Source organism: Leuresthes tenuis, unplaced genomic scaffold, assembly GCF_036924035.1.
Source record: "Leuresthes tenuis unplaced genomic scaffold, fLeuTen1.0.hap1 SCAF_16, whole genome shotgun sequence".
Taxonomy (NCBI): Eukaryota; Metazoa; Chordata; class Actinopteri; order Atheriniformes; family Atherinopsidae; genus Leuresthes; species Leuresthes tenuis.
The window spans coordinates 2053602-2077964 of NW_027325370.1; the positions used below are offsets into that span (position 1 = coordinate 2053602).

General features: G+C 44.1%; 2 protein-coding genes across 2 annotated transcripts in view; both read left to right on the forward strand.

Moving 5' to 3' along the window:
* The window catches only part of LOC140271243 (scavenger receptor cysteine-rich domain-containing protein DMBT1-like), a 40421-nt gene extending 30734 nt beyond the window's left edge, over window positions 1-9687 (forward strand). The window contains exons 7-11 of the mRNA XM_072366367.1: window positions 110-418; window positions 2432-2578; window positions 2691-2767; window positions 3668-3731; window positions 9353-9687. Of these exons, the coding sequence (XP_072222468.1) occupies window positions 110-418; window positions 2432-2578; window positions 2691-2767; window positions 3668-3731; window positions 9353-9687 (932 nt within the window). The remainder of the gene's footprint in view (window positions 1-109; window positions 419-2431; window positions 2579-2690; window positions 2768-3667; window positions 3732-9352) is intronic.
* Window positions 9688-16133: 6446 nt separating this feature from the next.
* LOC140271187 (macrophage mannose receptor 1-like) lies at window positions 16134-23147 on the forward strand. The gene is made up of 7 exons (XM_072366302.1): window positions 16134-16257; window positions 16529-16609; window positions 16664-16854; window positions 17708-17927; window positions 20513-20842; window positions 22130-22224; window positions 22572-23147. Exons 1-7 carry the CDS (start codon window positions 16134-16136, stop codon window positions 22674-22676), a joined length of 1146 nt encoding a protein of 381 aa, XP_072222403.1. The 3' UTR covers window positions 22677-23147.
* The last annotated feature ends 1216 nt before the right edge of the window (window positions 23148-24363 follow it).

Genomic DNA, 24363 nt, shown 5'->3' on the forward strand with positions numbered 1-24363 from the left:
AGATGAATATAATCATGACACCAAATGGTTCATTTATGCTGTGAACAGAGAAAATGAAAAAGCTAACATCAATGCTAACAAAGAAATGATCTCTTGCTTCATACAACAGATGCTTTGATCAGAGTATCCGGCCCAAATCGGTGCTCTGGAAGAGTCGAAGTCTTCTACAACAGCTCCTGGGGAACAGTCTGTGATGACGGCTGGGACATGCAGGACGCTGCGGTGGTCTGCAGGCAGCTGGGCTGTGAGCGGCCGGAGGACGCCCCTAGAGGGGCACACTTTGGTCAGGGAACTGGACCCATCTGGCTGGATGACGTGGCTTGTTCAGGAAGTGAAAGCAGCCTGCCTGAGTGTAGTCACCGTGGGTTTGGGGAACATAACTGTGGACATGGTGAGGACGCTGGGGTTGTCTGTTCTGGTAAGGAGACACATTTACCAACCTAACTAACCTGTGGTGACGAGTTTCCCTGGGGTAACCCACAAAACTTCTTTTATGTTTAAACTTCAAAGAGCTGGTGACCTCAAACCACGTGGTGAGACTGAAGGTGGCGACAAGCTCCTCTGTGGATCTGAACGACCCTGCTGTGCTGGAAGACCTCCTGAAGCAGGTGAAAAACATCAAAAATCATCTTTTATGTCCCGATTTAACTGGGTTTCTTGTGAATAAGTTCTCCCTTTGAAGTCATTAGGAGATTAATGAGGATATTAGAATAAAAGTGTGTGTTATTGATACTGAGAGAGCAAAACACGGGAAAACAGAGAATCTCGTAACTCTAAAGCAACACTTCTATGACCCTACATATCTTATTATGTGGAACATGGGCTCCAGACTTTAAAAACAATGATTAACTGGTATACGTGTCTATAAAATGAGGTAAATGTGAATGTGTTGTACAGGAAAAAGGGATTAAAATGAGATTATATCTCAGATTATATCTGTTGTTGGGGTTAATTTAAATGTAATCTTATCTAATTATCAATTACATTGGTTAGTTTTGGTTAATTTGATTGTACTTTATTATTAAGTATAAAATATCTTTTGAAATATTCTATCTTTACACATAAATGTATCGCTATTAAAGCATCGGGTTGTTGCTTTCGTAGCTTAGCAACAACTCAGCTGATGATGTTACACACAGCGTCAGCAGGTAACTCAGGTGAACTGAGACAGAAACTCACAGCCAGCAGTTCAACATCTGGGCTGCAGAGACATGTCCAGAATTACTGGTTAGCGCTCTGTCTGCAGTCTCTGTCTGCCCGGATAGTCTTAAAGCTGAGCAGAGAGCTGTTAGAGTTGTTCCTGCAGCCAGGTCCAGGATTCCACCATCTGTTGTTAACCAGCTCTGTGATCCTCCTCCTTTACTGGTTAGCGCTCTGTCTGCAGTCTCTGTCTGCCCGGATAGTCTTAAAGCTGAGCAGAGAGCTGTTAGAGTTGTTCCTGCAGCCAGGTCCAGGATTCCACCATCTGTTGTCAACCAGCTCTGTGATCCTCCTCCTTTACTGTTAGCGCTCTGTCTGCAGTCTCTGTCTGCCCGGATAGTCTTAAAGCTGAGCAGAGAGCTGTTAGAGCTGTTCCTGCAGCCAGGTCCAGGATTCCACCATCTGTTGTTAACCAGCTCTGTGATCCTCCTCCTTTACTGTTAGCGCTCTGTCTGCAGTCTCTGTCTGCCCGGATAGTCTTAAAGCTGAGCAGAGAGCTGTTAGAGTTGTTCCTGCAGCCAGGTCCAGGATTCCACCATTTGTTGTTAACCAGCTCTGTGATCCTCCTCCTTTACTGTTAGCGCCCTGTCTGCAGTCTCTGTCTGCCCAGATAGTCCTAAAGCTGAGCAGCGAGCTGTTAGAGTTGTTCCTGCAGCCAGGTCTCTGTCCGATATTCCTGCTGCCTTCATGTAATTTGCTAACCACAGTGATGTTAAGGACCCTGATCTTCTTGTGTTTCAGCTCAAACAGAAGCTGGGGAAGGACGGAGAGAGTAAAAACATTAAACTGAGCTGGAGGAAACAAGCCGATGGAAAGGTCTTCCAAGAGGAGGAGAAGAAGAAACCAGATGAGCTTTAAATTCTGATTTTAAATTAGATACGTGCATCTTCTTTATTCCAGAAGAACACATCTTCTTATTATGTGTGATGATGCTGACCTGCTGTGAAACTTGTATTTTGCTGTTTCTGTTTCATTAATTTCTATTAACCACGGTTTTTAATTCACTCATTTATTTAATCCTGCACTTCCTTGTCTTTAACTCATATTTATACATGTTTTAGAGGCTCTTAATCAAATTTGATGAGGTCACGGTGTCCTGACAGAGCAGCTGTGAGCACGTCGGTGAGGTTGAGGGCAGCTGCTTTCGGTTCAGGGATTGCTTTACTTCATTGATTAAATTGTGTTAAATTTGACTGTTTGGAGTGTTTAATTTAATTTTTACTGTGTTCAGTCTACTGGACACAGTGCAGGTCTTTCAGTCTTTCCTGTAGGCTGCTGCTCTTCACTGCCAACATTAATGCGATTCACAGTTCTGGTCATTCTTTGCCTGCTGCCCAGTTTTCCACCAAACTGGTTCCAGTGCTGGTTCAGGGTTCAGGTTCATTCTAAAAGTGAAAGCATGCTGTAATCCAAGCTGTTCAACTCACTTCAGAAAGTATACACAAACCCCTCCTGTCACAGCTGAACCTGTTTAGTTGTTTTTTGTCCAGCAGAGGGCGTCGGAGAGCTGCATCTGCCATCAGGACCTCTGAGGTCCTCAGGAACAGCTCTGCTTTCTGTCCTCAGAGTTAAACTAAACAGCTTTTTATGGACCACATACACTCACTGACACTTTATCAGGTACAGCTTGCAAGTCAAAGGTTGGAAACTGCCTTAATTCTTCGTGGCACACTTTCAACAAGGTGTTGGAAACATTCAGTGGCGGTTCTACATTGAATTGCTCCCCGGGAACCTGATGGTTTTGACCTTTTTCTGTCCATTTGGCACTCGACAATGTGTTGAATGAATGAAAGCTTTGGTGAAAGGTCGGTCAGGGAGATCTGATCCATTTCGTTCACTTTTCTCTCCTCTGTTTCGCCGCCACTCCCTGCTTCCTCACTGTTATTATAATGTTGTACTGACCTGTGCAAAGTTGTTCTGGGAAGCGATAAGAAGCCTGATAACTAGCAGCTGTGTGGGGGAGTCTTTTGAGACTTTGTGCATGGTGATGGGAACATGCAAGAACCGGCAGATTCTACTCAATGAGAGAAGCACTCCACCATCCATGTCCAAGAGAGCGGTGGTGTGGCAGGATTTGACTAAGACAGATGGCGGGATAAAAGTCCAATGCAAAATTTGGGTTTCAGTCGACCAAGAAATTCTTTGTTTGATTACAGCCCGACTGTTATCTGTTCTGTCAGAGACCCGAAGTGCCTCCCAGGGAGAACCCTTCCTGCCCTGGTTCTGAGGTGTTTTAGATCACTTTCAGCTTGTCTGGGTCCTGCTACGGGAAAAACCTCAACATATTGCCAAGTTTGCTTTGTCGTGTTAAACATAACCAGGCCCATGTGATTTGTGACCTCGACATGTAAATTAAACTGTTTTGAATTGTTTTGACTGGCCGTGACATAATGTGGAGCCTGTTCAGTGTAAAATGCAAATGGTTTGCATGAATATTTTGCATGTTGAATGTGAGTGATTTCAGCAGTCTGCAGAACTGCAAACAAACATAAGGATGGAGAAACTTCTTCTGCTGCTCACAGCAGCATCAGGTAGGTGTTTTATTTAATCCTTCATACTTAATGCGTATTCTTACGGTGTCGATTTCTCTTTAATACATGAGAAAACTTTCTGATGGTGTTAGATGGAGGTATTAAATCAGGTTTTTTGTTTCTTTGGATGCCAGAATGGAAAATATCCTGCGTTCAGGTATTTCCTTTTGACTGAACAAAGTGTCTAACAATGCGTTTTCTACCCATTTATACACAGAAGATGTCATTCTAAACATTTTTACTCTAGATCTGACCATTCTGGGGGCAATGTGGGGGTTTGTGTCTTGCCAAAGGACATTTCATTACACGGAGGGGCTGCAGATCAGACCGATTACCCCTGAAGTAATCGGTCTGATCTGCAGATGCACTGAAATGTAACATTTAAATCAGACTGTTGGACTTTTAGAATTATTATTCTAATGTGTAACAGCGCCGCTGTGCTGTCTCCTGCAGAGAAACCTTCATAGATCTTATATGTACGACCTTTAAGATCTGAACTCTGAGTGAAAAATAACTATTTTCATTTAAAACACATTTAATGAGTGCATTTTTAAGGTGGATTTATTTTGGACCCTACTTCCTTGCAGCTCAGGTTACGGTTTGACCTGTTTGAGAAGCTTTTTATATAAACTTTGCATTATTCAAGTTGCCCTGCTCTGATTAGAGGTTTGGCCCGAGTTTGCCACTAATTAGATACACTTGAGTAATAATAATGATGGATTAATAAAAGCTGAACCATCGACTCCAGTCTGCAGCTAAATGATGGAAGATTGTGTCGCTGTGCAGTCGAGACTTCAGCAGAAATAATTCGTGCTCTTAGATTCTTAGCCGTTTGTCCACTTGGGGGTGAAGAGGAAAGAAAGTCCTCTTTTCCTGAATATTATATATTTCTAACGAGCTTTGAGGGAATTTTTCTCAGATTTGGCAGCATCATCGACTCTGACTCGGATCAGAAAAGAATATCAATTTAAACGTCTTCTAAAATACACGAAAACACTGAACAAAAAGCTCCAAAAGTGGTATTAACTCACCCAGATAATGTGGCTGGGGTTGAAATAACTCCTGGAAGTATGCGGTCAGATGACTAATTGGGCTTCCTCCATGCTTATGTAACCTTTTACCCCCCCGGCTGGTTGTGGTAAGGGTCAGTATAGACCCTTTTCCTTAAAAACTACGGTAAAAGAGACATTCCAATGCATAAGACTCTTTGTCTAGGGTTGAGTATAACTCTCGTCTAGTAATAAGAGTTTTCCCAGAAATAATAACTGGTAAATAAGCACAGTACTAACCAGTTAACTCAGGAATATTACTTTTTTGAATGTAAAGAAATAATAAACAGACAACATAATGCAGCTTTAGGATCTTTCCCCTTTGTATTAAATTAATGCAAGAAAAAAAGCAACAAAATTGGTTTGGGGAGGGTCTCTGTACTCTGACTGTGGGGTTGTTGTGATAAAGGTTTGCATACAGTTTGGTACGTGTGTGTAAATGTATTTATTTAATCATTATTTTGTGTGAATTTTGGATAAAAGCATAGAAACCAAGCAGGAAGGTTGCTATAAGGGCAAATAGAGGGAGTATGAATAAATAAGTTTTGCTTCAATTAATTTGCATTAATTAATATCTGAAGGTGTAAATACTTAAATTTATTCAGTTGGAAATTTTGTTTTTATCATTAGTTTCTATTCATGTTCAAATTTATACATGAATATAAAATGTGATGTTGAGATAATACTGGTGAATGTGTTTATGTTCTTTTTAAACTACGGTTTACTTACCAGTCACTTTTTTGTGGCAATTGTCTGAAATAAATAAATAAATTCATTAAAATCATTCTGCTTCAGGTACTTCAGCTTAATTTGATTTTGCAGACCTGCTTTTACAGATAAGTAGATTATAGAGAGAGTGGAGAGTGAATACTATGTCCTGAATGATAATAATAATAATGAAAATAAAACTTATTTGTAAATATAATCATTTACACAGATTTGCATCCTTATTTTTTGTGCTACACCCTCCACAAACCAAGTCTGACAAGTCTTTAAGCACCATTGGAGGAATGTGACTTTTTAAGAGTTTTGGAAGGTTCTTGAGGGCAAATTTCACAGTTTTCCATAATAAATCCAATAAATAACCTCCAGGTGTGATCACAATGACAACATTCACGATTTGAGGTTTTTCTCATGCTGGATCACAGGAGTTTGAGTTGAGAGTTGAGTCTACTGCTCATCATTTAGTAAAAAAATACTACGTTCAGTTCAAAGTAAACACAAGAAACTTGTGCTTCAAAAGAAAATGAATAATAATGGACCAGGCTCAGAGAATAATTCCCTAAATTCACAATTAATGATCCCTAAAATCCATCAACTGCACACCAGTCATAGGGTGGGGATTCAAACCCTGGTTCCTGTAGGGGGTAATGAAAGCATAGAGGGGAGTAATGAAATTATAGAAGGGGGTAATGAAAGCATAGAGATGGGTAATGAAAGCATAGAGGGGGGTAATGAAATTAAAGAGGGGGGATAATGAAAGTATAGTAGGGGTAATGAAAGTATAGAGAGGGGTAATGAAAGCATAGAGGGGGTAATGAAATTATAGAAGGGGGTAATGAAAGTATAGAGATGGGTAATGAAAGCATAGAGGGGGGTAATGAAATTAAAGAGGGGGGGTAATGAAAGTATAGAGGGGGGTAATGAAAGTAGAGAGGGGGTAATGTAAGCATAGAGGTGGGTAATAAAAGTATAGAGGGGGGTAATGAAAGCATAGAGAGGGTTAATGAAAGCTTAGAGGAGGTAATGAAAGCATAGAAGGGGAGTAATGAAAGCATAGGGGGGGTAATAAAAGCATGGGGGGTAATGAAAGTATAGAGGGGGTAATGAAAACATAGAGGGGGTAACGAAAGTATAAAAGGGGTAATGAAATCATAGAGAGGGGTAATGAAAGCATAGAGAGGGGTAATGAAAGCATAGAGGGGGTAATGAAAGCATAGAGGGGGTAATGAAAGCATAGAGGGGGTAATGAAAGTATAGAGGGGGTAATGAAAGCAGAGAGGGGGGTAATGAAAGTATAGAGGGGGTAATGAAAGCATAGAGGGGGTAATGAAATTATAGAGGTGTAATGAAAGCATAGAGGGGGTAATGAAAGTATAGGGGGGTAATGAAAGCATAGAGGGGGGTAATGAAAGTATAGAGGGGGGTAATGAAAGCATGAAGGGGGTAATGAAAACAGCGAGGGGTAATAAAAGCAAAGAGGAGGTAATGAAAGCATAGAGGGGGGGGTAATGAAAGCATAGAGGGGGGTAATGAAAGTATAGAGGGGGGGTAATGAAAGTATAGAGGGGGTAATGAAAGCATAGAGGGGGGTAATGAAAGTATAGAGGGGGTAATGAAAACATAGAGGGGGGTAATGAAAGTATAGAGGGGGTAATGAAAGCATGGGGGGGTAATGAAAGTATAGAAGAGGTAATGAAAACATAGAGGGGGTAATAAAAGCATAGAGGAGGTAATGAAAGCATAGAGGAGGTAATGAAAGCATAGAGGGGGAGTAATGAAAGCATAAGGGGGGGTAATGAAAGCATGGGGGGTATTGAAAGTACAGAGGGGTAATGAAAACATAGAGAGGGGTAATGAAAGCATAGAGGGGGTAATGAAAGTATAGAGAGGGGTACTGAAAGTATAGAGGGCGGTAATGAAAGTATAGAGGGGGTAACGAAAGTATAGAGAGGGGTACTGAAAGTATAGAGGGAGGTAATGAAAGTATAGAGGGAGGTAATGAAAGTATAGGGGGGTAATGAAAGTATAGAGGGGGTAATGAAAGTATAGGGGGGTAATGAAAGTATAGAGAGGGGTACTGAAAGTATAGAGGGAGGTAATGAAAGTATAGAGGGGGGGTAATAAAACCATAGAGGGGAGTAATGAAATCATAGAGGGGGTAATGAAAGCATAGAGGGTGTAATGAAAGCATAGAGGGGGTAATGAACGCATAGAAGGGGGTAATGAAACCATAGAGGGGAGTAATGAATGCATAGAGGGGGGGTAATGAAAGCATAGAGGGGGTAATGAAAGCATAGGAGGGTAATGAAAGTATAGAGGGGGGTAATAAAAGTATAAAGGTGGCAATGAAAGCATAGATGGGGTAATGAAAGTATAGAGGGGGTAATGAAAGTATAGGGGGGTAATGAAAGTATAGAGAGGGGTACTGAAAGTATAGAGGGAGGTAATGAAAGTATAGAGGGAGGTAATGAAAGTATAGAGGGGGGGTAATAAAACCATAGAGGGGAGTAATGAAATCATAGAGGGGGTAATGAAAGCATAGAGGGTGTAATGAAAGCATAGAGGGGGTAATGAACGCATAGAAGGGGGTAATGAAACCATAGAGGGGAGTAATGAATGCATAGAGGGGGGGGTAATGAAAGCATAGAGGGGGTAATGAAAGCATAGGAGGGTAATGAAAGTATAGAGGGGGGTAATAAAAGTATAAAGGTGGCAATGAAAGCATAGATGGGGTAATGAAAGTATAGAGGGGGGGTAATAAAAGCATAGAGGGGAGTAATGAAACTATAGAGGGGGGTAATGAAAGTATAGAAGGGGTAATAAAAGCATAGAGGGGGGTTAATGAAATTATAGAGGGGTAATGAAAGCATAGAGGGGGTAATGAAAACAGCGAGGGGGGTAATGAAAGTATAGAGGGGGGTAATGAAAGCATAGAGTGGGTAATGAAAGTATAGAGGGGGTAATGAAAGCATAGACGGGGGTAATGACAGTATAGAGGGGGTTAATGAAAGCACAGAAGGGGGGTAATGAAATTATTGAGGGGATAATGAAAGTATAGAGGGGGGGTAATAAAAGCATAGAGGAGGTAATGGAAGCATAGAGGGGGAGTAATGGAAGCATAGAGGGGGTAATAAAATTATAGAGGGGGTGTAATGAAAGCATAGAGTGGGTTAATAAAAGCATAGAGAAGGGTAATGAAAGCATAGAGGGAGTAATGAAAGCATAGATGGTTAGTAATGAAAACATAGAGGGGGTAATAAAAGCATAGAGGAGGTAATCAAAGCATAGAGGGGGCCAGAGGTGGAGGCAGGACAAGACACACCAGCAGATTCAGCAGAAAAACTCACCGAAACAGTCCTACAGTCACTAAAAACACCAGCAAAAACAAGGCCAGACAGGCCAACTCACCTCAAATGGCTGCCTGGTTTCAAAAGGCCCACCTGGGCCACACCCTCCGCTTAAATACATCCTGGATTTCTTCCTTGCTTCTCCCAAGAGTCTGTTTACCCTCAGTGCTCCCCCTGCTGGGCTCCAGCTGCTATTGCTTCTTCTAATCCAAATCCACTGACTGGACTTCACTTGTTTCCTCTCAGGTGAATATTAAAAAGGCACGACCACCGTAAACAGTGGAGTTAAGAATAAAAAGAGCAATCAGAACAAAAGCAATGGAGCTCCAGCAACTTTGAGCCCCTAACAAACAGAATTGTGCTAAAAGTAAGATAAATACATGGAAAAGTTAAAGATGAATATAATCATGACACCAAATGGTTCATTTATGCTGTGAACAGAGAAAATTAAAAAGCTAACATCAATGCTAACAAAGAAATGATCTCTTGCTTCATACAACAGATGCTTTGATCAGAGTATCCGGCCCAAATCGGTGCTCTGGAAGAGTCGAAGTCTTCTACAACAGCTCCTGGGGAACAGTCTGTGATGACGGCTGGGACATGCAGGACGCCGCGGTGGTCTGCAGGCAGCTGGGCTGTGAGCGGCCGGAGGACGCCCCTGTAGAGGCACACTTTGGTCAGGGAACTGGACCCATCTGGCTGGATGACGTGGCTTGTTCAGGAAGTGAAAGCAGCCTGCCTGAGTGTAGTCACGGTGGGTTTGGGGAACATAACTGTGGACATGGTGAGGACGCTGGGGTTGTCTGTTCTGGTAAGGAGACACATTTACCAACCTAACTAACCTGTGGTGACGAGTTTCCCTGGGGTAACCCACAAAACTTCTTTTATGTTTAAACTTCAAAGAGCTGGTGACCTCAAACCACGTGGTGAGACTGAAGGTGGCGACAAGCTCCTCTGTGGATCTGAACGACCCTGCTGTGCTGGAAGACCTCCTGAAGCAGGTGAAAAACATCAAAAATCATCTTTTATGTCCCGATTTAACTGGGTTTCTTGTGAATAAGTTCTCCCTTTGAAGTCATTAGGAGATTAATGAGGATATTAGAATAAAAGTGTGTGTTATTGATACTGAGAGAGCAAAACACGGGAAAACAGAGAATCTCGTAACTCTAAAGCAACACTTCTATGACCCTACATATCTTATTATGTGGAACATGGGCTCCAGACTTTAAAAACAATGATTAACTGGTATACGTGTCTTTAAAATGAGGTAAATGTGAATGTGTTGTACAGGAAAAAGGGATTAAAATGAGATTATATCTCAGATTATATCTGTTGTTGGGGTTAAATTAAATGTAATCTTATCTAATGATCAATTACATTGATTAGTTTCGGTAAATTTGATTATACTTTATTATTAAGTATAAAATATCTTTTGAAATATTCTTTTGAAATATCTTTACACATAAATGTATCGCTATTAAAGCATCGCGTTGTTGCTTTCGTAGCTTAGCAACAACTCAGCTGATGATGTCACACACGGCGTCAGCAGGTAACTCAGGTGAACTGAGACAGAAACTCACAGCCAGCAGTTCAACATCTGGGTTGCAGAGACATGTCCAGAATTACTGGTTAGCGCTCTGTCTGCAGTCTCTGTCTGCCCGGATAGTCTTAAAGCTGAGCAGAGAGCTGTTAGAGTTGTTCCTGCAGCCAGGTCCAGGATTCCACCATCTGTTGTTAACCAGCTCTGTGATCCTCCTCCTTTACTGTTAGCGCTCTGTCTGCAGTCTCTGTCTGCCCGGATAGTCCTAAAGCTGAGCAGCGAGCTGTTAGAGTTGTTCCTGCAGCCAGGTCTCTGTCTGATATTCCTGCTGCCTTCATGTCATTTGCTAACCACAGTGATGTTAAGGACCCTGATCTTCCTGTGTTTCAGCTCAAACAGAAGCTGGGGAAGGACGGAGAGAGTAAAAACATTAAACTGAGCTGGAGGAAACAAGCCGATGGAAAGGTCTTCCAAGAGGAGAAGAAGAAGAAACCAGATGAGCTTTAAATTCTGATTTTAAATTAGATACGTGCATCTTCTTTATTCCAGAAGAACACATCTTCTTATTATGTGTGATGATACTGACCTGCTGTGAAACTTGTATTTTGCTGTTTCTGTTTCATTAATTTCTATTAACCACGGTTTTTAATTCACTCATTTATTTAATCCTGCACTTCCTTGTCTTTAACTCATATTTATACATGTTTTAGAGGCTCTTAATCAAATTTGATGAGGTCACAGTGTCCTGACAGAGCAGCTGTGAGCACGTCGGTGAGGTTGAGGGCAGCTGCTTTCGGTTCAGGGCCTGTGAACGCAGGGATTGCTTTACTTCATTGATTAAATTGTGTTAAATTTGACTGTTTGGAGTGTTTAATTTAATTTTTACTGTGTTCAGTCTACTGGACACAGTGCAGGTCTTTCAGTCTTTCCTGTAGGCTTCTACTCTTCACTGCCAACATTAATGCGATTCACAGTTCTGGTCATTCTTTGCCTGCTGCCCAGTTTTCCACCAAACTGGTTCCAGTGCTGGTTCAGGGTTCAGGTTCATTCTAAATGTGAAAGCATGCTGTAATCCAAGCTGTTCAACTCACTTCAGAAAGTATACACAAACCCCTCCTGTCACAGCTGAACCTGTTTAGTTGTTTTTGTCCAGCAGAGGGCGTCGGAGAGCTGCATCTGCCATCAGGACCTCTGAGGTCCTCAGGAACAGCTCTGCTTTCTGTCCTCAGAGTTAAACTAAACAGCTTTTTATGGACCACATACACTCACTGACACTTTATCAGGTACAGCTTGCAAGTCAAAGGTTGGAAACTGCCTTAATTCTTCGTGGCACACTTTCAACAAGGTGTTGGAAACATTCAGTGGCGGTTCTACATTGAATTGCTCCCCGGGAACCTGATGGTTTTGACCTTTTTCTGTCCATTTGGCACTCGACAATGTGTTGAATGAATGAAAGCTTTGGTGAAAGGTCGGTCAGGGAGATCTGATCCATTTCGTTCACTTTTCTCTCCTCTGTTTCGCCGCCACTCCCTGCTTCCTCCCTGCTTCCTCCCTGCTTCCTCCCTGCTTCCTCACTGCTATTATAATGTTGTACTGACCTGTGCAAAGTTGTTCTGGGAAGCGATAAGAAGCCTGATAACTAGCAGCTGTGTGGGGGAGTCTTTTGAGACTTTGTGCATGGTGATGGGAACATGCAAGAACCGGCAGATTCTACTCAATGAGAGAAGCACCCACAGAAAAGCAGATTTTAGGGAATCCAGGCCTCTGTAACTCTGATATAATTGATAATAAAGGTTTCTGTGTTGGACCAAGTCTGTGTCAGCTGAGTTCTTCCTGCATCAGAGGCTGTTTGAAGGCGACCGACCCGATCCAGAGTCACTGCTCTGGTCCAATGGTCTCCTGCGTCTTTTCTCAGCCAACCAATCAGTCTCTTTTCTATCCTTCTGACGTTGTTCTTCTTCCAGACCATCCCACTTCCTCCCCATCTCCACCTCGTCCACACACTGCTGGTCCTTCCCGTCATCCATCATGTCGTGCTCCTCCACCATGATACAATAGTGCACATTTGATCTTTGATCTTTGTCCTCATGGGGGTGGATACCAGGGCCACAGCCAGGAGTCTTTCCTTAATGGAAGCTGGTTCAAGGCCCCAACTTCCTGTTTACATGTGTAGCGGTTATTTTACTCTCTCGTTGCGTTGTGTATTTCATAGAAAAAGGTCTTCACTGTTGGCAACTTGCCGTTTATTTTGGGCATCAGGGATACAGCAAGGTCCGACTGCTCATTTAGTACTAAAATAAACCGAATAACTTAACAACATGTAATGTACCTGGTAGGAGACACAATCAGTCGCAGTTCCCTCACACGACCCTACCCTACAGGGGTGCTGCATTCAAATACCATAGGACAAATATGTTTGTGTTGTGTGATGAGTCTTTTTGTTTTATGGCAAGTGGAATCACACTACACCTCAACTCCGTTACACTCCCCCTTACTGATCTCCACTTGCCCATACAAACCGGACCAAAAGAAATAACAAAAAAAAAATGGTACTGGACCCAAAAACATACCAGGCACCAACAACATATCAAGAAAAGGAAATGGGTAATAAATTTTTTTCTTAAAAGAACAAAGAATACCAAAGTGTACAGTGCTGCAAATCTCGCAGATACCAAATACTCCAGTCAAAAGACTATTCCTTAAGAATCAGAATGAGGAAGGGTTGCAAAGCCTTCCGACACTCATAGGAAAAACATGCCCACATACATGTCAAATTACTCAGGTATCGTGTCAGTACAGCAGCACGCAAATCCACCACCTGGACACACCCATCTTGACACAGGTGTCAAACCATCACAGAAAAGAAAAGACACATAACAAAAACTCCTAAAAATAGAGCCAATAACCACATATTTAAGGTAAAGATACATGAAATAACGCTAGCGGCCAGCAAGAACTTTCTGATGCATGTTCTGAATAAGTCTGACAACTGGTCTAACAACCCTCCCACACCTTGTCCGTATTCCCTGCAGACTATCCCCGGAAAGGTTTTGCCCTGCCTCTGATGCGATAACAGAACCAGCATCAGAAGGCAGCAAGGCAACAGAAAGAGTGGGGACAGTAGGTTGAGAGTCCGGTAAGTCAACAGAACAGTCAGCATCAACAACCACAAGGGTCGGACTGGTTCAGTTTGTCAGATCTGGTGTCATCTGGACTGTCAAGTCCACCTCCATCTTGATTGTCAGGATCAATTCGGTCAGGTGTGTCAGATCCTGGCTGGTCATCCACATCATCCATAGTAGTCGACTGATGGAGACTGGGAGCTGGGACCTTGGAGACTGGAAGCTGGGACCTTGGAGACTGGAAGCTGGGACCTTGGAGACTGGGAGCTGGGACCTTGGAGACTGGGAGCTGGGACCTTGGAGACTGGGAGCTGGGACCTTGGAGACTGGAAGCTGGGACCTTGGAGACTGGAAGCTGGGACCTTGGAGACTGGGAGCTGGGACCTTGGTGACTGGAAGCTGGGACCTTGGAGACTGGGAGCTGGGACCTTGGAGCCTGGAAGCTGGGACCTTGGAGACTGGGAGCTGGGACCTTGGAGACTGGGAGCTGGGACCTTGGAGACTGGGAGCTGGGACCTTGGAGACTGGGAGCTGAGACCTTGGAGACTGGAAGCTGGGACCTTGGAGACTGGGAGCTGGGACCTTGGAGACTGGGAGCTGGGACCTTGGAGACTGGGAGCTGGGACCTTGGAGACTGGAAACTGGGACCTTGGAGACTGGGAGCTGGGACCTTGGAGACTGGAAGCTGGGACCTTGGAGACTGGAAGCTGGGACCTTGGAGACTGGGAGCTGGGACCTTGGAGACTGGAAGCTGGGACCTTGGAGACTGGGAGCTGGGACCTTGGAGACTGGGAGCTGGGACCTTGGAGACTGGGAGCTGGGACCTTGGAGACTGGGAGCTGGGACCTTGGAGACTGGAAGCTGGGACCTTGGAGACTGGGAGCTGGGACCTTGGAGCCTGGAAGCTGGGACCTTGGAGACTGGGAGCTGGGACCTTGGAGACTGGGAGCTGGGACCTTGGAGACTGGAAGCTGGGACCTCGGAGACTGGGAGCTGGGACCTCGGAGACTGGGAGCTGGGACCTTGGAGACTGGGAGCTGGGACCTTGGAGACTGGAAACTGGGACCTTGGAGACTGGGAGCTGGGACCTTGGAGACTGGAAGCTGGGACCTTGGAGACTGGGAGCTGGGACCTTGGAGACTGGGAGCTGGGACCTTGGAGACTGGAAACTGGGACCTTGGAGACTGGGAGCTGGGACCTTGGAGACTGGAAGCTGGGACCTTGGAGACTGGAAGCTGGGACCTCGGAGACTGGGAGCTGGGACCTTGGAGACTGGGAGCTGGGACCTTGGAGACTGGGAGCTGGGACCTTGGAGACTGGGAGCTGGGACCTTGGAGACTGGGAGCTGGGACCTTGGAGACTGGAAACTGGGACCTTGGAGACTGGAAACTGGGACCTTGGAGACTGGAAGCTGGGACCTTGGAGACTGGAAACTGGGACCTTGGAGACTGGAAACTGGGACCTTGGAGACTGGGAGCTGAGAGATCCAAAAGACAGTCCTGTCTTCGGGTCCCCTGCCAGGGAGAACAGCTGAACCATCATGTTCAGCACCTGCCACAGACTCACCCACAGCCTCACCAGTTAGGGAACTGTCAAAGGATCCTCCATCCTCTGGGTCAGCAGGGACAGGTAGGAAGTTCACAGGCATAATGAAAAGAAAGTGCAAGTTAGCTAACAACATGCGCACTAGCATATAAAACGTGCACCTACCTGGGATACAGCAAGGTCCGACTGCTGCTCTCCCCCGGGACCCTACCCCACAGGGGTGCTGCATTCAAATACCATAGGACGAATATGTTTGTGTTGTGTGATGAGTCTTTTTGTTTTATGGCAAGTGGAATCACACTACACCTCAACTCCGTTACACACGCATGTCTCCTTTGGGAAAGGTACTAAACCCGGTTGCCCTCCCTTGAAAGTGTGTTATGGTAAATAAATGTGATGTAACATATCCCAGCACCTCAAACCCAAACTGTGAGAACCACAAAAGGCCACATGATGGCAGTGACTGCGGTCTGTTGGGCTCACAGACAGGAAATAAAATCTGTTGAAGCCATTTTTATGTTACGAGAATTTAATATACAGTTTTTCTAGTTTTGTGATTTATTTGTTTTCTTGTGCTGATTGTTCTGTGTTGCTGTAGAGATGAGTATTTGTCCAGTGACCAGTGACGCATATGTTGCTCAGCTTTGATTGGCTGTTTGGAAAATCATCAGAAAGGTAGCCAGAAGCCACTGGACCTTAGAGCTAAAATGCAAAAAACGCATTTTAGTTTGTCTTTTGTGGAAAAATCTACATTTAGGTTCCTTTATTCTTGTGTAAATTTAGTTTTTACAAATAAACGGTAAAAATAAGAATTGTTTTTCGAGACTTTTGCTTGCTGAGGTGCGCATGTGCAAAAGAACTTTGAGGCGCAAAGCTAGTGGGTCAGCCCGGCTGCACCGACACTAACTAAAGTAGAAAATACTTAATTCATCCCGAGAGGAAATCAGATTTCATAAAGGAGGCTGCCAGTCACGTGCCCCTGAGCGCACGAGGACGTCCGGAGCTGCAGGAGCCTGAAGGCAAATTCTCGAGTTGTTTTAATAAGTCTGAATAAACTTCTGCCGCCTGCAACGCAAATGGTTTCAACAGTTTGCATGTTCGTGTTGAAGTTTGGAGCAGCAGAATATGTGCAGCCACAGCCCAGAAGGAGCAGAACAGGCTGCAGGATGGAGACGGTTCTGCTCATCACCGCCGCATCAGGTGAGGCTTTTATTCCCAGAGTGAGAACCGAACGGTTTCAGGGCGCTCACTGTTGCGTTCTGATCGATCCATTAGATCAGGGGCCATTTGGACCCGTGTCCCACAGAAAAGAACAGCGGGAGCCGAACGCGCGCGGGGTTCGGGCCCATTTTGAGCGACAAAATAAAACACGTTTTAATGATAAAATACGACCGTAATCTTTATATTTAGAGTTCCATTTTAAAAAATGGAATAAACTCAAATGAGATGCTCATCATTTATTTCCCCACAGCCGCAGCGCGCGCCGCAGGGGGCCGCAGCGCGCGCCGTGGGCTCGACCCAGATCAACCAGAAGGAAACTTTAAGAAAGACGGTCAAAAAGGGAAAAGTACACTAATCATCACTATGTTAATGTGTGCCACTGCAGCCCTGTGCGCGGCTTCCTCGCTCCCGCGAGGCGCGTATCACTTCGTTTATGAGCCGAAGAACTGGACCGAAGCTCGGAGCTACTGCAGAGGAAGGTACTCTGACCTGGTCAGTGTCCGGGACCCGGAGGACGTGGAGGTGCTGAACAGCATGGCGGATTCCAGCAGAATGATCTACCCTCAGTACAGCCACGTAAATACTCCCCTCTGCCTCTCTGCTTTTTAATAAAATCACCTGTGGAGCTGGGTTTGAGCTACTTTTTCACCTCATTCCTGTCTTCCTCCATAGTTTCTGTCTTTTGGGTCATTTCTTCGTCCTTTTCTCACCCTGCTCTGTGTTATTTGTTGGTGCATTTTAGCTCATCCCGTGTTATTGGTGTGTTTCTGTCCTCAAAGCTCAGATTCTCTGTGGAGCTGTAGATTATTTGCATCGTTAATGCCTCCGACAGGCTGAGCTGAGGATGCAGGTTCTCCTCCAGCCGTCTGAGAAATCATTTCCTCACGTTGCATTTTGCCTGGAGAATTTGTTTCGAGCTGATCCTTCCTTTAATCCTCCACACTGTGACTCAGTATCCGTCTGTTTGCTTTACGATCTGTCCATAAAACACTGTTGAGGATGTGATTAAATCAGTGCAACGTGTCCTAACGGGTTGCTTTTCTGCGCTAAATAGCATTTAATCCTCCACACTGTGACTCAGAATCCGTCTGTTCGCTTTTATCTCTCCATGAAACTCCACTTTTGAGGATGTGGTTAAATCGGCTTCATCCAGTTGCAGCTAAACCTGTGCAGACTAAAAGTCTCCAACAGTTCAGGTTCAAACTGACGATGCTTAACTCTTAGGAACGAGTCTAACATCGTAACGATGAGGAATACATGCGCAAAGTCTGCAGAAAGAGCATTTTTAGGGAAAAGCGCCTAAAAAACATCACCACTGTTGAAATGAGTGATGCCAAACGATCAGACATGGACATCATTTATAGAAACATCTAAATAATAAGAGGGTGAACAAAAGAAACGTCATTTATTTGATTTCTTCTTCACTTAGCGAGCTTGGATCGGTTTGTACAACAGCATGACGAGCTGGGGTTGGTCGAAGTTGGACGGAGGCTTGCACCGATACGACGGGCTGGAGTTCAGGAACTGGAAGGAGGGAGAACCAAACTATGTCTCTGGTAAATTTCAGTGTGCAGAGGTGTATTCCACGGGAGTGTGGAACGATGCACCGTGCAGCTGGAAACGTCATTTCATGTGCGCCGGTGTCACAGGTGAGGATTTTAACTCAAGCAGATGTGTTTATTTATCCGTTTATTTCGCCCTGGCATCGACATTTGTTCAAATATTTCATTTCTAAATGAATAAACTCGATGATTGATCCGATTTTTTTTCCCAGAAGCATAAACACTGTAAATAGAATAAGCTAAAAACAGCTGGAAACCACTGCTTGGACTGAAGGAGCCGAGCTGCTCAGGTCTCAAAGAGGCGACACAGCAGTGTTCCTGTCCAAACCGTTTTTAACTTTCTGGTTTTATTCAACACCAAAGAGTTTCAGCAGCTGGCACATTTTTGGAAACAGCTGCAGAGACACCACACAAGGTTTTATTCTGAAACCAGGCAGGTTTAGGTGATTCAAAGTGCTTTACGGAGACATTAAAACAGAAGAAATGAAAAGCACATTTAAACAAAAGAAAGAAATAAGAACAAGAGATAAAATATGATTCCGTTTTGAAACTCAAGCTTATTCAAATGCAGCTGAAAACAGAGAAGAGAGACATTAAAACAGAAGAAATGAAAATGATTTAACATTTAACCAAAAGAAAGAAATAAGAACAATAGATCAAATCAGGAGTTAAAATATGATTCTGTTTTGAAACTCAAAAGCAGCTGAAAATAGATGTTTCTTCAGCCTGGACTTAAATCCTGAGAGTTTCAGCTGATCTGAGGCTTTCTGGGAGTTTGTTCCAGACATGTGGAGCATAGAAGCTGAATGCAGCTTCTCCAGGTCTGGTTCTGACTCTGGGAACTGATAAAGAACCGGATCCAGATGACCTGAGGGGTCTGGGAGGTTCATAGTGGGTCAGGAGGTCACTGATGTATTTTGGACCATTCAGAGCTTTATGGACCGGCATCAGAACTTTAAAGTCTATCCTCTGATGGACCGGCATCAGAACTTTAAAGTCTATCCTCTGATGGACCGGCATCAGAACTTTAAAGTCTATCCTCTGATGGACCGGCATCAGAACTTTAAAGTCTATCCTCTGATGGACCAGCATCAGAACCTTAAAGTCTATCCTCTGATGGACCGGCATCAGAACTTTAAAGTCTATCCTCTGATGGACCAGCATCAGAACCTTAAAGTCTATCCTCTGATGGACCGGCATCAGAACCTTAAAGTCTATCCTCTGATGGACCGGCATCAGAACTTTAAAGTCTATCCTCTGATGGACCGGCATCAGAACCTTAAAGTCTATCCTCTGATGGACCGGCATCAGAACCTTAAAGTCTATCCTCTGATGGACCAGCATCAGAACTTTAAGGTCTATCCTCTGATGGACCGGCATCAGAACTTTAAAGTCTATCCTCTGATGGACCGGCATCAGAACCTTAAAGTCTATCCTCTGATGGACCGGCATCAGAACCTTAAAGTCTATCCTCTGATGGACCGGCAGCAGAACTTTAAAGTCTATCCTCTGATGGACCGGCAGCCGGTGGAAAGACCTCACAGCTGGACTGAGCTGCTCCACTTCTTTGGTCTCAGTAGGACCCGAGCAGCTGAGTTCTGGATGAGCTGCAGGTGTCTGACTGACTTTTTAAAGATGCTTTACAATAATCAAACCCACTGAAGATGAGACTGTTTCCTGCTGAGATAAGTTGCATTTAAATCAGATCTATTTGTTAAGTTATGTGCTGCTGAATCAACCAGAAGCAAAGCACAGTAATGTCACAGCTGAGGGACAGAATAGAGGTTTATTTAAGTTATTTCAGACTACCTCCATGCATTGCTGTCCCACACAAACAGTCTTTGTCCCACATCTGGTGAACTGGAACCTGGTCACCAGCTTTCTGTCCTCTCGTCTCACAGCAGATTATTTCGCTCACAGCCTCCTTTTTAGTCTCACAACCATGATCAGAAAGCTCAATCACCCACGATTTATATGCATATATATTCTGTTTCCTACATAAACGTAAGCCGGCCACACACAGAGCTCAGGGTTAACTGCAGCTAACACACCTACCAGATTAGATTATAATGACTTCACACACAATATGAAAGATTACAGATGATCTAACTCAGGGACGTCAAACTCTGGTCCTCGAGGGCTGCTGTCCTGCAGCTTTCAGATGTTCCCCTGCTTCAGATCAATGCATCATCAGCATCTGCTGCAGAATTTAATCTTTCCAAGAGCTCCGTTTAATCTGAATCAGGTGTGTTGAAGCAGGGAAACCTGCAGGACAGCGGCCCTCCAGGACCGGAGTCTGACATCCAAGTGCTTAAAACAACATAAACTGGACTGAAGTTGACACAGAAGAGAATTTCACACCATTCCTCAGAATCTAAAGTCCATTATTGTGGTAATTTGTACGTGATGCAACAATCTGTGGTTCTCTGTTTGCATGTGTTGTGTGTATTAGCAGCACAGATATTTAAACCTTTACATATTCTTAAGGTGATTATAGGCTGACTTTGTTATTGCCTTCATGTGTTTTTAGGCCCGAGTCCATCTCTGCACGCAGATTTCTGGCCTGGTTGCTAGTTTTTAGGTCCATAGATTGAAGCTCTGTGGTGACTTTCAGTCGTTTCTCTTTGGCTCCAAAGACAGTCACACATCACTTCATTGTGCTTTCATTTTAGGACGGGATGCAACATTTGTCTACGTCAACATTGCCATGAGCTGGACTGAGGCTCAGAGTTACTGCAGGGAGCATCACAGCGACCTGGCCAGCGTGAGAAACATGTGGGAGAACGAGAGGATCAGGCAGCTGATGCCTCAAGGAAGCGTCTGGATCGGCCTTTTCAGAGACTCCTGGAAGTGGGTGGATGGAGGTCACTTCTCTGTTAGCAACAGGGGAGAAAATGATCCTGATGGCCTTCAGGACGACTGTGCAGCAGCAAACTTTAGAGATTCTGGAAAATGGGAGTCCTGGAACTGTGCCGAGGAGAAAGCGTTTGTTTGCTACAGCGGTGAGCCACAATTTATTTAGTGTTCACACAAAATAACATTAAAACATGCAAGTAGGTCAACATCTGAGTAAAAGATGCAGCGGTTTTAGCATTTAGCATAAAAATAGTTGAAAAATAGTTGAAAATAGTGGAAAAATAGTTAAAAATAGTGGAAAAATAGTTAAAAATAGTGGAAAAATAGTTAAAAATAGTGGAAAAATAGTTACAAAGCAAAGAATCGAACAGTTTGAATATTAAATTTCTACCAGAAGGACAGAAAATTGTCTGTAGTTACTGTGCTGGAATCACTGAAAGCAACTGATATACAAGAATATGCAGAAGTCCTCATTTCTTTATATATTTCTTCCAAGCAGTCAGTTTTTCTTTGTTCAGCCACTTAACTCTGACCTTTGAATCCTTCAGGCAGGAAAAAGGCTCCTAACTCAAGGGATGAACCAGTGTTGTGTCGACACAGAACAGACAACTTAGCAAAGAAGCCATTTTAAACTGGATCTTTAGGCACTTTGTCACAAAGACACATCATTTGTTCCCATTTCTTTAGCTGCATCTATGAAAAACAGCAAAGAAAACACAGTTTGACAGACAGAAAATAGGATTTCTGCAGCAACAAGGTGATTCCCAAAGAGCTATTAGCTGAAAACTTGGCATATCTCAGCATGGTGTGCAGTGTGTCCTTAAAACATTTGAGGAAACTGGACAAGTGGAGGACAAAAGAAGAAGTGTCAGGCCTAAAAAACTATCTCCAGCAGATGAACAGGATCTGAAAGTGATGTCCTTAAGAAAGAGGAAAAAATCCAGCTGTGACCTGACAGGACCTGAGAGATGCATCTGGACCTTCAGCTGATCCATCTACTGTTGGCCCAAGCCTCATCAGAAATGGGCTCCATGGAAGGGTGGCTGTCAAGAAGCCGTTCTTAAGGAAGGGAAACAGGGAGAAAAGGCTGAGCTGTGCCAAATGACACAAGAAGTGGACTGAAAATCAGTGGCAACAGGTCTTATGGAGGGATGAATCCTCCCCAGAGCCCGGACCTCAACATTATTGTTCTTTTCATGACAAAATATAAAGAATGAGGGATGCCTCAAGACTTAATTTATTTATCGGAAATGAACGAACAGCCAAAAAAATAGAGGGATTAACTAGAAAGTTAATATTTTGTCATCATGACCTGCAGATGCCAATGCTAGAATGCTAAGCTAACAGCTAAAAAAGTCACTTCAGAGAACACCATCAACATCTAACCAGCATTCATGTAACTGATCAACTTGTTAATCTTTTTGTTTCTAAAGATCCTGTTTTCCAGCAAGTGGTGAGACTGAGGCTGAAGAGAAGCTCCTCCGTGGACCTGAGTGACCCTGTTGTGTTGGAAAACCTGCTGAAGGAGGTGAAACATGTCCCAGAATAATGCTTATAGACCAATTTACACTGAAACATGAGCATGGTTGGCTTCTAAAGGTGATCTGGGTCACACCTGAGGCCAAAGTGGGTCCAAACCAGTCGAGTTTCTGCTCTGAAACATGTGAAAGTGTCTTAACTTTGCAGATAGGAAGGCAAGTGGGCTTTAAACAGGCCAAGGGAGTGAGTTAGTGAGTTAAAACTTCCATAAAGAGATAGAATATTCACAGGAAATGCAGTGAGAACAGTGGTGCATGACTCAGGTTGTGCAGAATGAGGGTGAAGAGAAGGTTTTCCTGAGGAATCCTCAGCAGAGTGAATTTGTGTGTTTTTCAGCTCAAGCAGAAGCTGAAGGATCAGGGGGTGAATGGAGACATCAGACTGAGCTGGAGGAGGCAGCCAGACGGGAAGATCTTCCACAAAGAAGAGGAGGAGCACTGAAAATGATGTCTTTTCTTGTGTTTAACCTTTTAAATTCATAAAATCTAAATAAAATCAGTGAGATCCTGAGCACTGCAGTTCTTAAAGTCCTTAAATTCCATAGAATTAAAGTTCAAGAAACCTTTCCTGGAAGTGAAAAAGGTTCGAGAATGAGTTCTGGTACTCGTTCTCCAGCAGATGTTGGATGTTTTTAACCAGTTTCACTTAGAGAAAGATGCAGAAAACACTCTGTTTGGATAAATAAAGTTTGCTTTGAATGATGTTGGCCTTTAAAGCCTAATAATTAAACAGTTTTATCATGATGATCTGCTGAAGTCAGGCTTAATTATTCTGTAAAAGCCACAAAAATAAATGGAAAAGAATGAAATGACTGTGTTAAAGAAGGAGAAAAGCAGAGCTGCTGATGCTGAACATCTCAGAACCAACGTCACATTTTATTTATAAGAGAAAAGGGATCGATTAAAGGTTTAAATCTGGTTTAATTTATTTTAAAAAAACTAAAATATTTATATATATATTCTATTTTAACTTCCTTCTGCTTGTCCTCAGCATCTTAACTGTTTTATGTTGGATTATTTCATGCAGTCTCACATTGTCTTTGATATCTAACGGATTTTATCAGGCCAGGTTTGCTCCTTTATCTTTAAACTATTAAATATGATATTACAGAGTGCTGTTTTTCTCTGCAGTTTCGCACTGATGGATATTAAAGAAACTTAATCTCATCTTTGTGTTTGTTTTTATTCTAACACTTAAACACGTTTCTCTCCATCACAGCACGAGCTGTGCATGTGATTATATTGATTATATGTGATTACTTACAGCCTCATCAATAAAAGGGATTGTTGTTTATTACAGACACAACAATTTAGCATGAAAAAGAATCAGTCCTGTGCTGCTGGGCTGGAGTCCTGCGCCTGTCTGCACGGACCAATCAAATGTCAAGTTTATCAGGGCCGTAGGACTGTAGGACTGCACTCCCAGGAGGACGTCGGTCAGGTGACCCCGAGCTCCCAGGAGGACGTCAGTCAGGTGACCCCGAGCTCCCAGGAGGCCGTCAGTCAGGTGACCCCGAGCTCTTAGGAGGACGTCAGTCAGGTGACCCCGAGCTCTCAGGAGGACTTCAGTCAGGTGACCCCGAGCTCCCAGGAGGACGTCAGTCAGGTGACCCCGAGCTCTCAGGAGGCCGTCAGTCAGGTGACCCCGAGCTCCCAGGAGGCCGTCAGTCAGGTGACCCCGAGCTCTTAGGAGGCCGTCAGTCAGGTGACCCCGAGCTCTTAGGAGGACGTCAGTCAGGTGACCCCGAGCTCCCAGGAGGACTTCAGTCAGGTGACCCCGAGCTCCCAGGAGGACTTCAGTCAGGTGACCCCGAGCTCCCAGGAGGACGTCAGTCAGGTGACCCCGAGCTCTCAGGAGGACTTCAGTCAGGTGACCCCGAGCTCTTAGGAGGCCGTCAGTCAGGTGACCCCGAGCTCCCAGGAGGCCGTCAGTCAGGTGACCCCGAGCTCTTAGGAGGACGTCAGTCAGGTGACCCCGAGCTCTCTGGAGGACGTTGGTCAGGTGACCCCGAGCTCCCAGGAGGACGTCAGTCAGGTGACCCCGAGCTCTCAGGAGGACGTCAGTCAGGTGACCCCGAGCTCCTGGAGGACTTCAGTCAGGTGACCCCGAGCTCTCTGGAGGACTTCAG